This window comes from Oryza brachyantha, chromosome 11 (genome assembly GCF_000231095.2).
Source record: "Oryza brachyantha chromosome 11, ObraRS2, whole genome shotgun sequence".
NCBI classification, from domain to species: domain Eukaryota; kingdom Viridiplantae; phylum Streptophyta; class Magnoliopsida; order Poales; family Poaceae; genus Oryza; species Oryza brachyantha.
This window is the reverse complement of record NC_023173.2, coordinates 2,462,183-2,478,446: the sequence shown is the minus strand read 5'-3', so window position 1 is coordinate 2,478,446 and position 16,264 is coordinate 2,462,183. Positions and strand designations below refer to the sequence as shown.

The 16,264-nt window shown below is 39.6% G+C and overlaps 2 protein-coding genes across 2 annotated transcripts; one reads left to right on the top strand and one right to left on the bottom strand.

The window, feature by feature from the left end:
* Window positions 1-1,288: 1,288 nt before the first annotated feature.
* Window positions 1,289-3,071, bottom strand: LOC102716733 (flavin-containing monooxygenase FMO GS-OX-like 8). Its single transcript, XM_040528932.1, has one exon. It carries the CDS (start codon window positions 2,848-2,850, stop codon window positions 1,408-1,410), a length of 1,443 nt encoding a protein of 480 aa, XP_040384866.1. The 5' UTR covers window positions 2,851-3,071; the 3' UTR covers window positions 1,289-1,407.
* A 2,864-nt stretch (window positions 3,072-5,935) lies between these two features.
* Window positions 5,936-6,635, top strand: LOC107305213. Its single transcript, XM_015842081.1, has 2 exons — window positions 5,936-6,070; window positions 6,186-6,635. The coding sequence occupies exons 1-2, from the start codon at window positions 5,936-5,938 to the stop codon at window positions 6,633-6,635; spliced, it is 585 nt and encodes a 194-aa protein (XP_015697567.1).
* Window positions 6,636-16,264: the final 9,629 nt, after the last annotated feature.

The following is a 16,264-nucleotide window of genomic DNA, read 5'->3' as shown; positions in this document are numbered from 1 at the left end:
AACAGTAAAGGGTGTGTTTTTTGAAAAAAAATTACATAAAAGTTATCGTGTTATCTTTATATATAGAATTTTAATTTTCCAGTAATTGATTTCATCATTGTATTAAATGGAAATTAAAAATCAGATAATATTTATATTTCCACGCAGCAAAGTCACGCAATGCAACGGGCACAATGCACACCCAAGCCCAAGCCAATCAATTCTAGACCAGTCAAGCGGGAAAACAGTTTTTAGCACACGGGTGGATGTGCTATGCCACAACCAGACTGAAAAAAAAAATTCAAGTAGTTCTTAATAAAAAAAAAGAAATTTTCTTCCTTCCAATTTTGTTTGCCCAAAAGACAACTTTTTTTCTCTCGATTTTGTCGAGTCATTATTGGAGAAAGAAGATCTAAGAGGGACCCATGGAGAATGTGGTCAGAAACCCATAATAGAGTCCGACCGCAACGACCGAATTAATTATCCTCATCGAGAAACTTCGACTACTAAGTAAAAAAGATTTTAAAATCATGGCATGGGTCTCCCTCTCAATCTCTCTTTCAATTCGAGGATCCAGAGAGGTGTTTTCATAGTCATCTCCGAATATTTTCGATTTCATTTTTCTATGATATGTCTTTCTATATGAAAATTGGTTATTTACGATGTACGATGATCCCTGTTAAGCATCCATGGCTGAATGGTTAAAGCGCCCAACTCATAATTGGTAAATTTGCGAGTTCAATTCCTACTGGATGCACGCGAACCGGATAGCTATGCTAGGCTCTACAACCATTGTTGTAGCTCATCATATGTACTCTATGCCCCCCTATCCATACCTAGCTACTGACTATGGTACACAACTTTCCTTGTTCACACACCACATATGGATTGGCGGATTTCTAATAGTTGGTGTAAGTTTCGAAGTAATTACACATAATAAAAAATGGACTCAGGATCAAGTTCCGAATTACACATATAGAAATTCAAAAAGAAATCGATACAATCCACGTCATAATCCATATTGGATTCCCCAATTTATTAAAGAAAAAAGGAGCAATTGAAGAATTAGAGAAAGATCTACAAAAAGAAGTTAATTCTGTAAACCAGAGAGTTATCTAAATAGTTATAAAAAATATGAAAAAATTTGATAAGATAATAAATATGAGTTATATCACTCCATAAACATGCAAGTTTAAATTTAACGTATATAATTTGTAGTAAAAAAACAAAACTGAGACTAAGTATATGCATATTCATAATTATTTTTGTTTTTGCTATTTTTACTACAACGTGTAGAAGTTAAATTTAAACATGTATATTTATGAAGTGATATAACTCATCAAATTTTTTCATATTTTTTATAACTATTTAGATGTCAAACAACGGATGGACGGACATCCGCCTGTGTGCTAAAAAACCGCTTCCCAGTCAAGCGTCCATGGCCTGTACGCCTACGCCTTCGCGGTTGCCGACGTCCTCCTGCTGCGGTGGCTGGGCCGCCATGGGGATCCAGCCGTTCCGGCGAAGGCCGTCGGTGACGAGGTCCGTGTCCCGCATGTCGTCGCGGTAGGTCTCGAAGTCGTCGAGCATGGCGAGGATGGACGACCACATGAGCTCCTTCTTCCACGCCTCCATCTGCGGGAAGCCGCAGGTGCGCTCGCCGAAGTCGTCGCCGTAGTCCAGGTCGAAGATGTGGTGCGTGTGCCGCTTCGCCACTCCGGCGGCCTCCCTCCCTCGGACGTACTCCTCGGCGGCGTGGAGCATCTCCGACGACGACGGCAGTGCCCGTCTCCCGGACAGCACCTGCGCCACCCACCTCGCCTGCGCCTCGTAGAACAGTGGCACCGGCACCATGGCCGGGATCCCCACAAACGAGAGCGACGGCGCCAGAGACGAGGGGAACACGTGCTCGAACAGCGGGCCGACGCAGTTGTCGTCGACGGTGACCTCCCCGCCCGTGTCGAGGAACGGGTAGGTGTAGGAGTACCCGGTGCAGTAGACGACGGCGTCCGCGACGACGCGCGAGCCGTCGGCGAACACCACCGTGCCATCCTCGCACAGCCGCGTGATCTGCGGGCGCAGGTGGAGGTTGTCGTGCCTGGCAAGCATCTTGGACATTGCCGGCGACGCCATGGCCTCCTCCGGAGACTTGGCGCTGAGGTGCACCTCCTTGGCCACGCGCCGGAGCTCCAGCGCGATGTCCTTGCCGCTGATGCTGCACCCGACGATCACCACCACCTCACCGTGGAAGGAGTCTGGGATGCGGTACGAGTGGCTGTGAAGCTGCTTCCTCCTCCATCTGGCCATCCCGTTGATGACTGGGAGCCTCGGCTGGGAGTGGTGGCCGACGGCGACCACCACCGCGTCGAACACCTCCTCTGCCTCCACCTCGCCGTGCTTGCTTCTCACCGTCCACGGCCGCCATCCGTCCCGCGGCGATGACGACGGCGCGGCGGCGACGCACAGGACCTTCGTACTGAGCCTGACGGCGTCCATGAGCCCGAACGCGTCGCAGAAGTCCCTGATGAACCGGAGGAACTCGCCGTGGCCAGGGAACCGCCGCGCGTCGCCGGAGCCGTCGTCGGTGGGGAGGAACGGGAAGTCGGAGAAGCCCATCAGCTCCCTCGGGGCGAGGAGGCGGAGCGAACCGTAGACGCTGCTGTGCACGCCGGCGACGCCGAGCGGGTCGGCGCCGTCGGTCGCCGCGTCGTACCGCCACTGCCCGCCGACGCCGCCGCTCTGCTCGAGCACCGCCACGTCGTGCCCTTCACGCCGTAGCTCCCGCGCCGCAGCCAGCCCGGACACGCCGGCGCCGACCACGCACACCTTCACCTTCCTGCAGCTTGAATCCAACGCAATCTCCGAGCTCATCTTGGCGCGTGGTGGGAGGAGTTGCAATTCTGAACTTAGCTGACAAGCTAGCTAGCTGCTTGCATAAAACAAGGCAAGTATTCAATTATTTTTATTCACATATGGAAAAGTATTGGACAACAATGGCAGATAGGACTCCAAATCTTGCACTATTGATTCTAACATGAACAATTTGGATAGCTCTCCAAATTCATGAGGGCTACCCTTCTTAAAAAAATTTCTTGAGGGCTCCATATTGCTTAAATAAAATAGTAAGTCCCTGTTGTTCTATGATATGTATTTTGGATTTTCGTTGGCCCACTTTCCAAGCTTCTAGACGATGTATCATTGTGCAAAATTTTCTCATCTATTTTTCAAAAACCAGATCTTCAATTTTATATTAGCTAATTTAGTCGTTTATAGTCTCAAATAGCTACCCAAAATCAAAATATTTCACAAAATCTAAAAAACTCATGTAAAAAGAGCTCTAGCTAAATGTGTGCTGCATGGAATCAATGGAGAACAGGGACAGCTATGAACAAAGCGAATAATTAAAACAAGAGTCGATAAATAATGAATAATAAATTAAGCACATGGAGGAGACAAGATTTCATCCAATCGTTGCATCTCCATTTTGTGAATGCGGGGTCTGTTTAGTTTCCAAATTTATTTTGAAGAGGTGTCACGTCAGACATTTGATCAGATATCGGAAGAAGTTTTCGGATACGAATAAAAAAACAAATTTCATAGCTCGCCTAAAAACCGTGAGACGGAACTTTTTAACCTAATTAATCCGTCACTAGCACATATGGGTTACTGTAGCATTTATGGTTAATTATAGACTAATTAGGCTTAAAATATTTGTCTCATGATTACCCCTAACCGTGCGATTAGTTTTTATTTTCATCAACGTTTAATGCTTTGTTTAGCTGTTCAAAGATTCAATGTGATCTTTGTGGAAAAACTTTTTAGAACATATAAATGTAGGTCAATGAAGTACGTACCAACCATTTTTTAACTTTGCAAAAAAAATTTAGGGTATGTTCAATGCAAGTTAGCCTCATCAAGTCATCATGTGCTATTGGTAGAAAAAAAATTGTTAGGTAAGCTAAAGCTACCGTCGAGTACCTCTTTCTCAAAACAAAATTCATGCACAATAGCTTCAATAACTCTGAAAAGCCAACCATGACAAGGGTACAGCTCGTGGGGACCCGGATCAGCCGCGGTCAATATCACGGATCCGTTTGGCACAACTTCAGCTCTCAACTCCAATTTATTTAGAGCCGGAGTTGTGCCAAACGATACAAATTCTAATTTTTGCTGCTCCACGGCTTCACTCAATGTTAAAAGACCCACTACTCTTTTATTATTTTATTATAATTACTCAAATCTGACACTTATGTACCCTAATCAATTCTCTTTGTCTCCCTCCATACGTAAAGCACAGAGCGGTTCGTAACGGCGACGACGCGTGTAGGCTCAGCGGCGTCCTCGTGGCACAATATATTTATACCATAGCATGTTATTTTGTGCTCATTTCATTTATATTTATGACAATGTTACCATATATTATTACTAATATTTATATTGTGTGTTAACTGTCATATGGTATTTTGTAATCATATAATTGTGTTGTTTTAATTCAAAAGAAAATAATTAGTATTTAATTACATAAAAAAGAAACATAATTAAATTATGGCTTAATCATGGTACACATAATCCACAAGGGTATTATTGTCATACTATGTATCATCTTTTTTAGGAGTTCTGAAGCAGACCAAACTAGCCAAATAGTTTTAATTTGCTCTCCAGCTCCCATGGGGACAACTCTCACTAGAGTTGGAGTTTGGAGGTAGGATCTAGAGTTCAGAGCCCTAATAGACAAAATATGCATGCACACTGATCAAAACACTGTAGCAATATACTGTAGCATATTTTATTGTTGCCAAAGTTTCTATAGCGATAGCTGTGGACCGTTGATCATCTGGATGGACGACTAAAATTGCATGCAGTCATAGTACTGACTGCACCTAATCTCAACTGAGCTTGTGGATACAGATTTTTAGAACACGGTTGGACATCCACCTGCTACTTGTATATCATCTAAATGGTCATTAAACATATAAAAAAATTGATAAGATAGATAAATATGAGATATATCACTCCACAAACATTTTACATTGAGTTCCCTATGATTTTTCAAAGTTTCAGCATTTTACAATGCAAAAAATAGTCACAGGAATCTTTTTCCTATTTACACTACGTAGAGAGCTCTGGGTCCACATGTCATTGCGTTGGTCTTTCATCCTTTCATTTGAGCACTAGAGTTTCTGAAAAATTCACATAGATCCTCGGGCTAGCTACCAGTGATTAGGAACATTTGCAGCATGCACCCTATCCTTTGCTCTATTGCAAGGTGAGGTCCATCTTCTTCAACCTACAGACAGCTTTACATGCATGGATGCAGGAGCGGTGGATGAGCCAACCAAGGCGAGCGGCACAGCAAAGAAGGGAAACGAGAGTGCATGATGATCAGTATTGCTTCGCTGGGCTAGGAGGGTGCTCACCGCGAAGCTTAGCAAGGTAGCTGCGTGGTGTCGTCCTTTGCTGATGGCGGCACAGTGGTCGGTAGCTCCTAGCACTGCGAGAGTGGTAAAATAGGGTCAATAGAGGACAAGGAAGAAGATGACTAGCTTGGTTCGGGCGGAGACTCACCCAAGACATTTTTCCTGCGTCGTGGGCTCGCTGGCGCCTGTTAGGATTAATCTTGTTATTTTCACATTATTAATCTGTGTGTGTGCTCGTGCGAGAGAAGGTGAGCTGGGCCATCAAGTGGTATTAGAGCCATGTCCAGTGATGGAGTATACACGCCGCCGAGCCGCCGCGGTAGTGGCAGCGGCAACGGTGGTGGTGGTGGCGGCGGTGGTGACGGCAACCATGAGTTGGTTGTGCAGCAAGTGAAGGAGGCGGGGTGACGCTGCGCTACCCCATGTTGTCGGAGGGCGACTACAAGTTGTGGGCGGCGAAGATGAAAATCTTCATGCGCGCACAAGGTGTGTGGGCAGCGGTGGAGGGCGATGAAGCGGTCGACGAGAGGAGGGACCAAATGGCTCTCGCCGCCATTGTCCAAGCGGTGCTGGAGGCTATGGTGCTAGCCATAGCCGAAAAGGAGATGGCAAGTGAAGCTTGGGAGGCACTCAAGGAGATGCACATTGAAGAAGATCGAGTTCGGAAGGCGAATGTGCAAACTCTCAAGAGGGAATTTGAGAGGATGTACATGGGAGATGCAGAGACGATCGGTGAGTACTCTCAAATTGAATATAGTGGTTAACAAAATTTGTGCACTTGGTGGAAAGGTGGAGGAGACCACTGTGGTGGAGAAGTTTCTGCATACCGTCCCCGATAAATTTCAGCACATCGTCAGCCTCATCGAGCAATGGGGCGATGTGATGAAGATGACTATGGCGGAGGCCATTGGTCGCTTGAAGGCATATGAGGCATTGATGGCAGGGTGGTGTCGTGACAAGGAAGGGGAGCAGCTGCTGTTGGCCACATGTGACGAGCCACGGCTGACGCGTGCTGAGTGGGAGGCCAAGGTTGCTGAAGAGAAGAGGAGCGAAGGTGGCTCCGACAACGATGGCATCGGTGGTGACAAGAAGAAGCACCGCGGCAAATTTGACAAAACAAAAGTGCATTGCTACAAGTATCAAGAGTATGGTTATTTCGCCGATGAGTGTCGTGAGGCAAAAATGGAGAAGGCTCTTCTTGTCACAACAAATGTGGATCATGAATCGATGTTGCTGTGAAGACTAATCTGAAAGTAAAGAATAAATCTAACAAGATTAAGGGGGTGTATGGTTAGGATTAATCTTGTTATTTTCACATTATTGAGTTGTGTGAGTGAGTGCGTGAGTTAGTTTGATTAGAGAATCAGTCATGATCTGCATGTTAGTGAAGTCATGCAAGAATTAGTCCTAGCTTGTAGTGCACGTTGGCTTGGAGTTGTGCCGGGTCATGCGTAGCTTGGGCCATGGCTGAAGAAGTGAAGAGTGGATCAACTAACTCTGCATGCATGTGTGTTAGTTACCTAGTGATGCTCTACATGCATGGAGACGTGCACAGCATGTGGAAGGTAATTAGTGGCTAAGTGGCCGGGTGGTGCGGCAAAGAGTGGCTGAGCTTTGTGCGTGTGTGTGTGGCTATTTAAACCGTGTGATCAGCTTATGTTCAAGTGTGAGTGTGAGGAGAAGAAAAATAAAAGTGCGTGTGGTTCACTGGTGTGCAGTGACAAGAAATTCTCTAGTGTCTCATTGTTTTCTTGCATATTGCTTCTTCTTCCTCCATCGGTGTGTTTCTCTGTGTGTGTGCTCGTGTGAGAGAAGGTGAGCTGGGCCATCAGCGCCGACGTGGGCGCCCGCGTTCCGGCCGTCCTAAGGGATTTCCTTCCCTAGGTTTGCTTGGAACGTGAAGAGGCAAGCTAGGAGAGGGTGTTGGCACAAGGATAGGCTCAAAGGTGGAGTTTGGGCGTGGTGCTCATGAGCTCGGTTATGGCCTTGACTTTGTTTCTCCGTTCTCGAGCAGTGCGGCGATGGAACGGGATATCTTGGCGTGTCAGGAGCTTTGCTTCCTGTCCAAGAAGAGTAATAGAGAAGAAGATTTGGTCGGGACGTGGAGATTTGGCCAGAACGACTTCGTCTACTCTCAACAGTGTCGTACTCGTGTGACGATTGGGGAGGATGACGCGAGATGGACGATGAGTACGGAGACATGGTGTCTATGCCCACCTGCAGCGACCGCTAATGGCTAGGCTTCACGGAGAAGGCTCGGCTTAGTGTGGTGGGAAGCTGGGTGGTGCTGCTCTCGACTCCAAAAGAAGACGTACACCACAGGGGAGAGGAAGAGAAGGTGGGAAGTCTGGGTGGTGACTTGGGCTTGCCTACTGGCTGGATAGCAGGGTCAAGGAAGGTTGGACCTAATGGAAGTGAAATAGGGTAGGGTGAGAGGAGGTCTAAGTTGAGTTTTCTCAAATTTAAATCACATACTCACATTGTCTCTTTGACCAGCCATTTCGAGTGAGTTACTCTGAGGTGAAATTTTCGGCAAAAATACTGTGAGTAGAGGAGGTCATGATGATCTATGGAAGAAAAAGAAGGGCAGAGGAGTTATGGTTTTACTGTGGTAGATTTTGAAACAGGGCTAAGTGATATGTTTTAATTCCAGTTTTTAACTGGTTTGACTAAATAATTTGAGGTACCAAATGAGCTGATAAAATAATGCCAATTTAACTGAGGCATACCATGGTTTATAGTAATTTTGTGAATTTTTCCAGAAATTTTGCACACACATACTAATTATTAAAATTATTCCAAGCTAGTTTCAATGCATATGAATGAAATGCCGGATGCATGAAAAATCCAAAAACGAGCAAAATAATCTCAAAAGATAGAGGGGACCCCATTTGACTGATTATAATATGTATTCAAGGTTTTACGATTTTTAGGTCTATTACAGTATTAAAGTAAAATTTATTTTCTTTCTTTACTTCACTTGCTATTTTATTTACACATATAACAAAAATTAGAAATAGTTTATTTAATAATTTTTAAATCCCTAAGAAACAATAGAGTGTGACGAAGATAGAGGTTGATGCGAAGACATGAGCGTACGAGGGGGATTCAATCTCAGGTTGAAGTGGGTAATTTAGTCATTCTGACATAATTAACTATGTCTAACGGAGTAAAGTGACGGCAATGATATTTCGAGACAAATTGATTTATGATGATATTTTCGAGACAAATTGATTAATGATGATATTTATTGGATTTTGTCTGTATGTGGTCTTTCAAATAGGCATTGCGTCGTATTGCAAAAATATCAGTTAGAAACTTGAGGTAAAGTCACGTATGTACACAGCTAGCCATGTGCAGGGGCTAGCAGACTTGTTGTGAGACACATATGTGCATCACACCCTGACACCCATCACTCTCATCCGGAGTTGTGGGCACAATAATCAAGCTGCATCCTATTACCAGGGTTGAATAACTATTATAATATATCAACATTTGGTTCACAAATATTCGATAATGAACTTTTTATAGAAATATTTACACAAAACACACCATTTAAAGCTCGAAAAATATGCTAGTGAAAATCCAAAATTGGATTAGAACACAACCAGTTGGAGGGTTCAATTTAGACCTATCTATCGACAATAGTCAGTGAAGTGGTTGGAAATGCATAATATTACATATTTTGTTCAATTATATGGTAGATTGGTAGATACATCACACAGTACCTACTGAAATTAATATATGGGCTAATGCCCATATGAAGATTAATTATTTGAACAATCATAAAAGCCCACCTTATAAGATAACATATGAGAAAGTTTAGTACCACTTTGCTTATTATAGGAGAGAATGTGTTGTATGGACATAAAAATTGTGTGCACATGTTTAGTACTACCAAGTATGCCCGTCTAGGGGATGATAATCTCCTAGCCATTTGATTCATATGTGGTGGAGAGAACAAGAGGAACACATGTTCGCTCGACTCGCCAGGACAGATAAAATACGCACGACTTATTCAGTTCGGTTCGGTTATGTTGTCCATCTTGATTTGAACATTAACGGATAGAGTCATAGAGTCATATACACACCCTGTAACATACTCCACCACCACTGGATTGGTGCTTCCGAGTTACAAATACATGATAATCATATGTATATACTTCTGCATGTGGTTCTTGAATGTATTTTTTTTAAAAAAATATCATATAGTAGTTCATCATCTTATATTTATAAAATAGATTTATAACTTTATAGTAGTTAATTTTATTGTTTATAACACAAATATGATAGGTACCATAGAATCTTCATCGACAGAAAAAAAAAAAAAACCGCATGCGTACATATGTTGAAAGATCTGCTAGTATATATGGCCTGGGTGCTTGCATTGCATTGGATCCCAGCAGCTTTCGGTGCTTTGGGTGAAAGGCATGACTGCAGTTGTATTTACATGCATGTCCATATAATGATATCGTGGTTTTGTTAATCTGTTCCTTTCATATTCTCTCCTTCCAGTCATCCAGTGTCATTATTTTGCTTAAATCATTCTACCAGATTCAGATTAAAGTATGACAATTCAGATTAGAGTATGACAAGTTGAATCAACGTTATCATCGGTTGAGACGTTATCTACCCCGGCCCAGATGGGACACCATCTAATTATAAGTTATACCGAAAAGTAGTACTCGCTCCGTTTTCATTAACGCCATTGGCTTTTTAATTTACATCTGATTCTTCGTCTTATTTAAAAATTTTATCAAATATATAAAATTATAAATTATACTTAAAAAGTTACTTTAGTAATAAATCAAATCATAATAAAATAGTTAATAATTATATAAATTTTTTAATAAAATCTAGGGTCGTAGATCAACAAGTCAGAACCGTCAAAAAAAAATATAGAGAGGGAGTACTATAGTATGCATGTGCTCAGACGTGCAGTACACGTTCTTATAAAATGCAACAGAGAAGTAGTACTCACACTTTTCTTTTGGATACAAGTCAATTAACCTGAAAGATTTAAAATATTAATTACTGGTGCAAAAATTCATGTGGACATAACTAATTGGACTTTTAAGAAAAGAATTTAGGCACAGAAGTTATATTTTGGGACAAAATTGCTATGTGATGTTATATTTTGGGATGGATGTGCTACAATTAAATTGACTGGCCACTACTTCATTGAAAAAATCATGAATATATATATATATATATATATCGAGTCCGGCTACCATGCTTTCAGCAGTACTTCAAACAAATGCTGCCATCAGTTTCAACCATTAGATCTGATTTAGATTAGCGTTGATTGTATAGAGGTGGAGGGCTAACGGAGCACATTAAAATTTATTTAGCGATTAAAGCAGAAAAGAGCTATGCCCTCCTTCCTCCTGATCTCATCGCTCCCATCTCCTTCCAATAATATGTGTGTGTACCTTGACCTGCTTTGTTATTTTTATGTGGGGGCAAATGACTCCAATAATACCACACACACGTACACACACATATACTCTAGCTGTGGCCAGCGAGGAGTCGTGACTCACGGGCTGCTATTATAAAATCATCTTCAAATTTTGATTTATATGGCTCAATATATTGCCCATATAAAAATCTTATAGCATACAAAATTTTCCTCTTAAAACATTTTTAAGTATTTATTTTAGATTTTTTAAAATGATACATAAAACATTAATTATTTTATTAATATTGTATAATCACTTTTAAAAATCTTAAATAAATACTTAAGAGTCTTCGAGAATATTTTTTTGTGCTATAAGATTTTGATATGATAAATTTATTGAGCTATATAAATTAAAATTTGGAGATGATTTGATATGTTTTTGTGCAACCCAGAAAACGCTCAGGGCTAGGGCTAAGCTACTATGTGCTTAATTATTTCTAGAATTTATATAATAGATTCACCTAATTTCAATGAGATTTTGAACATAGACCTTGGCTTAAGTCATAAGACTTCTAACTGCCCTAGGCCTGATTCTACCACTAACCGTAGCCAGACTATGCAGCGAATTATTCTCGGAACAGCCACCGTACATGCTTTTGCCTACATAGAGTTGCTACAACTAACTAATACTACCTCCGTTGCATAATGTAAAATGTTTAAAACGTTTGACCATTTGTCTTATTCAAAAATTTAGTATAAATATAAAAAATAATAAGTCATGCTTAAAGTTCTTTTGATAATAAATTAAGTAAAAATAAATAATATTTTTATAATTTTTTAAATAAGACAAATGATTAAACATTATAAATAAAAAATCAAACATCTTCCTTTACGAAACCGAGGGAGTATTGATTACGCTAGGAGAAGAGTCAACTTCGAATAACACCTCGACGTCCCGATCGATCGCCTAATGAAGATATTTTTTGGTGCTTATCGATCCAAGTGGCCGACAACCTTCTGGCTACATTGGTTTGCATCTCGATCTAATATACACCTTTGCCAAAAGGCCAAAATCATGCAAGAGGAAATAAATTAAGACACCACAAGCTAATTACTTCAATTGTAGAGAATTGCCTCAGCATGCAAAATAAATAATTAACTTTAACAACCTGAAAAATTGTAGATGGTAAATATAATCATATCAACTAATTACACTATAATTTGGTCTAAGCTAGTAATAATTGTTTCGATCTCAACTCTAAAATTTTCCACTCTGAATTTCAATTTATGGCCTAGGTAAAGCGCATGACAATTATTTTTGTCATATATTTTCTCTACTCAAATAACATTATTTATGTATTAAAATTGGTTTCTTAATTAGCTGTCGTACAGTTATCATCAAAATCCTGTTTTTGCCACTGGCAGATATACATGCATGTCGTCATTTGCAAATACTTTTCACCTTTTAGTTCTGCTTTAATTTGTGCCACAAATATATAAAATCTATATCAGCGATTAATTAAGCCAAAGAGAATGAGAGGATGACCACATTATGACATTATCACACATTTGATTCTCTAGGTCTATAGCCTCCATTATTTATACCAGCGGGACCTGCTTGCTGGGCCCAATTGTAAGATGATCATCTCACCAAACATAAGCATACATGGAATAGAAAAATCCATTGGGATTAATTATTAATTCCAAATCACTCGTCGACATACTTCCTCCGTCCCAAAATAAATCAATTTTTCACTTTTTATCTTTAATTTTTGACTCTTCATCTTATTTAAATTTTTTTACGATTGATATTTTCGGTTGTATTAGATGATAAATCATGAATAGTACTTTACGTGTGACTAATTTTTTTTTAACTTTTTAAAAAATTTCAAATAAGACGAATGGTCAAATGTTGGACACGGAAACCGAAGAATTCATTTTTTTTTGACAGAGGAGGATATCGCAATCTCTGTACTCGTCAATCAAATTAAAGCTCTATTATCTAATCTCTTTTTTTTATTATCATTTCTTTAGCAGATCGATCCGGACCCTTTTTTCCACACCAATGGACGGCGATTGCTTCAACTCTAGGGAATGATAATTTTGTCAAAAGATTGAAGCCGTATCCATTAAAAATACTCCTAATAAATCATTGTTTTTCTTCTTCTTTTAGAGAGGTGGCACTAAAATCAACCACAAGCTAGAATTAAAATTATATTGCATTTTTCTTTTTTAACACTAACATAATTATCATGAGTACAAGGAGTCTCTTTGGAATTGTAGAGAGATCTTACAGAAAATTTCTCAACTTCACAGTCAACTAGTACAAACTATCTTGAAGTCATGGTTGTCCTTCACTTAGAATCATTAGTTGAGATGGTACAAGAAGTGGTTGCTACTCATCTCTCCGGTGTGGCAAAAAAAAGTTAATTATTCAATGGCGTGTGGCTCCAAACTAAAACGGCGAGCCTGTGATTACCCTGTCATATAAAGCATCCACCATGTCCTTAATTAATTAATTAATTAATTACTGTTACATTTATTCTCGTATATATTTATCTGTTAATTAATTAATGTATGTGATTTATATATATGTTTAGATTTATTGATAGCTATAGCAATCTAGCTAATCGAGACTAGTAAATCTTATATTATAAAATAGAGTTAGTAGATGATTATATGTACCTCACTTTGTTGCATTTGCCTCTCCCGACATATCACTAGATCTCGATCTCTACCTGCCGATCAACAAATGCCACACACATGGATACATCCAAGCATGCATACATGGCACATGCCTACTGAATTATTGTCCGGCCCTAGCACTAAGCTGTGAACTTTAGGGCTGGATTAATGTCTCGTGCCAAAATTTATTGTTTTCATCAAAGTTTATTATTCAGAATTCAGTCTTAGATCGCTAAAACCACATATATATAATTTTTATTTATAAATTATTTTTGTTTACAAATATATCATGAAAAAGCCAACTGAGGGCCTAAATTAATTTCTGGCAGGGTGATTCTGACTGCAAACTTTCTAAATGGATTAGCCATGTGATGGGCTGTTGCTACACAACAATAGAACAAGTTTAAAGCAAAGACATAGAAGAAGATCAGGAGATTACACTAGTAGCTTTCTTTCTTAGTGTTCAAGCTTTTTTTTTTCTTGTTTCTTTTGTGTTCGTTGGTTATATATGAGGCTAAAGGTCTAAGCACCCTTGGTTATAACTTTTGGATGTGCATATCTACCTATGGATATAGAGCCCGGATTTCTACCAATCGGAAAAAAAAAGTAAATTACACTTTGGGTCATGTATCATTACCTAAGTTTCAATTTGGACAACTCTTATACCTATGTTTTCCCTTAGAATTGGGTAAATTTATCATTTTTGCTATTTAGACCACCCAAATGATTTTTCTGTGCACATCGACAACCTCAAACATCAACCCGGCCCAGTGCATTGACCAATTCCTATCTAGGTGTAGTTCATATATTTACTGAAAGGGGTTCAAGGTGACTTGAAAAATGTTTAGGGTGGTCCAAACCGTAACAATGATAGATTCATCCGATTCAAGGTGGAAAGATAAGATAGATCTAAGTATGGTCCAAAGTAAAACTTTAACGACAAAAGGTGTGCAAAGTGTAAAAGAATTGCTATACTCACATTGTTACACCTAAAAAAAGGATAAACTCATCGCTATGCATACTAACTCAAAGAGGATTAACTGCACTCCAAAACACAACATTTCATTTAGTAAAATGCCATAGTTTAGAAGTGCATCCTGCTTACATACAAAAAATTAACCAGACTAGCTATTTATTTCTTTGATTGGTATATATTATTTCTTAAAAAAAAGATGGTCATGAAAAAAGAACTTGCACACAAAATGGTCTAAGAATCCACAAGAGTTCGCTTTAATCATATCCTAGTCATAATGCAACCCCCACATTGCCATCCTACTGTCACCTCCCAATGCATAATACTTCCGTCCATCTTATTCTTATTTAACACAGTTAATTATTGAGTATACGTTTGACTATTCGTTTTATTTAAAATATTTACATAATTATTAATTACTCTGTTATGATTTAGTTTTAATAAACACTCTGTAGCATTACTTATACTTTTACATATTTATATAAAAAATTTAAATAAGACAAACGGTAAAACATATATTCAAATGTCAATCGTGTAAAAAAAACGGGACAGAGTAATTAGTCGAAGGAAGCTCCCTAGGTACAGCAGCTTTGGATCATCTGATGCGGTAAATCATATTTACATAAAAATTTTAGATAAGACTAATGGTAAAGCATAGATTCAAATACTAACGATGTTTAGAAAAAACCGGAGAGAGTAATTAGTCGAAGGAAGCTCCCTAGGTACAGCAGCTTTGGATCATTTGCTGCGGTAAAGCATATTTGTATAAGAATTTTAGATAAGACTAACGGTAAAGTATAGATCTAAATGCTAACGACGTTTAAGAAAAAAACCGGAGAGAGTAATTAGGAGGTGTTAGGATCTAGGGATTTTTTTCCCTTGTCACATCGAATGTTTGGACGTTAATTAAAATTATTAAATATAGACTGATAACAAAACTAATTGCATAAATAAAGACTATTTCATCGGATATTTTTTTAAGCCTAATTAATCCACGATTAGTAAATGTTTACTGCAGCATCACATTCGCTAATTATGGACTAGTTAGGCTCAATAGATCGTCTCGCGAAATAGTCCAAATATGAGATGAGTTTTATTAATAATTTATATTTAATACTTCTAATTAGTGTACATACATTCTATAGGATAAGGACTTAAAAAAAATCCGTGGTGATCCAAACACCCCTTAGTCGAAGAAAGCTCCCTATGTACAGTGGCTTTGGAACATCTGATGCGGATTTATCCGGTGCGGATTCATGGTCGTTCACGCGAACACATATCCCGTCCCGGTTCATCTGCTGTGCTGGGTGAGCGCTTCCCGGCGTGCCCACTGATCTGCCGACACATGACAAAAAAGCGTGGGCCCCACGTCAAGTATGAGCCCCGAGAAAATGGCCGGTGGGCCGCACCACCGTCCACACGCATCGTCCTCCCGCTGCGTCTACAATAACACGTCCCGATCGATCACGACATCGTCCATTCTAATCAATAATTAACGGGGTCAGTGATTCTAATCAATCGAGAAATCATTTTTTTTCAAATCATCTATATTATATATAGTTGTAAAAACTTTTAATAAAACATATTGTAGCAATTTTACAGGTCTTGAGTAGATACTGAGAGGTACTAAAATTTTAGCGTAAAATTTAGTATCTAGGTACGAAGAGATAGTACCTTCTTAAGTTATATTTGTTTTTTTTTATTGTAACTTGTAAGTTAAATTTGATTTTGTACTTTTTTTCGATGACCTGCAAGAAATGCAAGAAACGAGAGGACGAGGATGTAACATTATTGAGAAATTTAAAAGAGTTT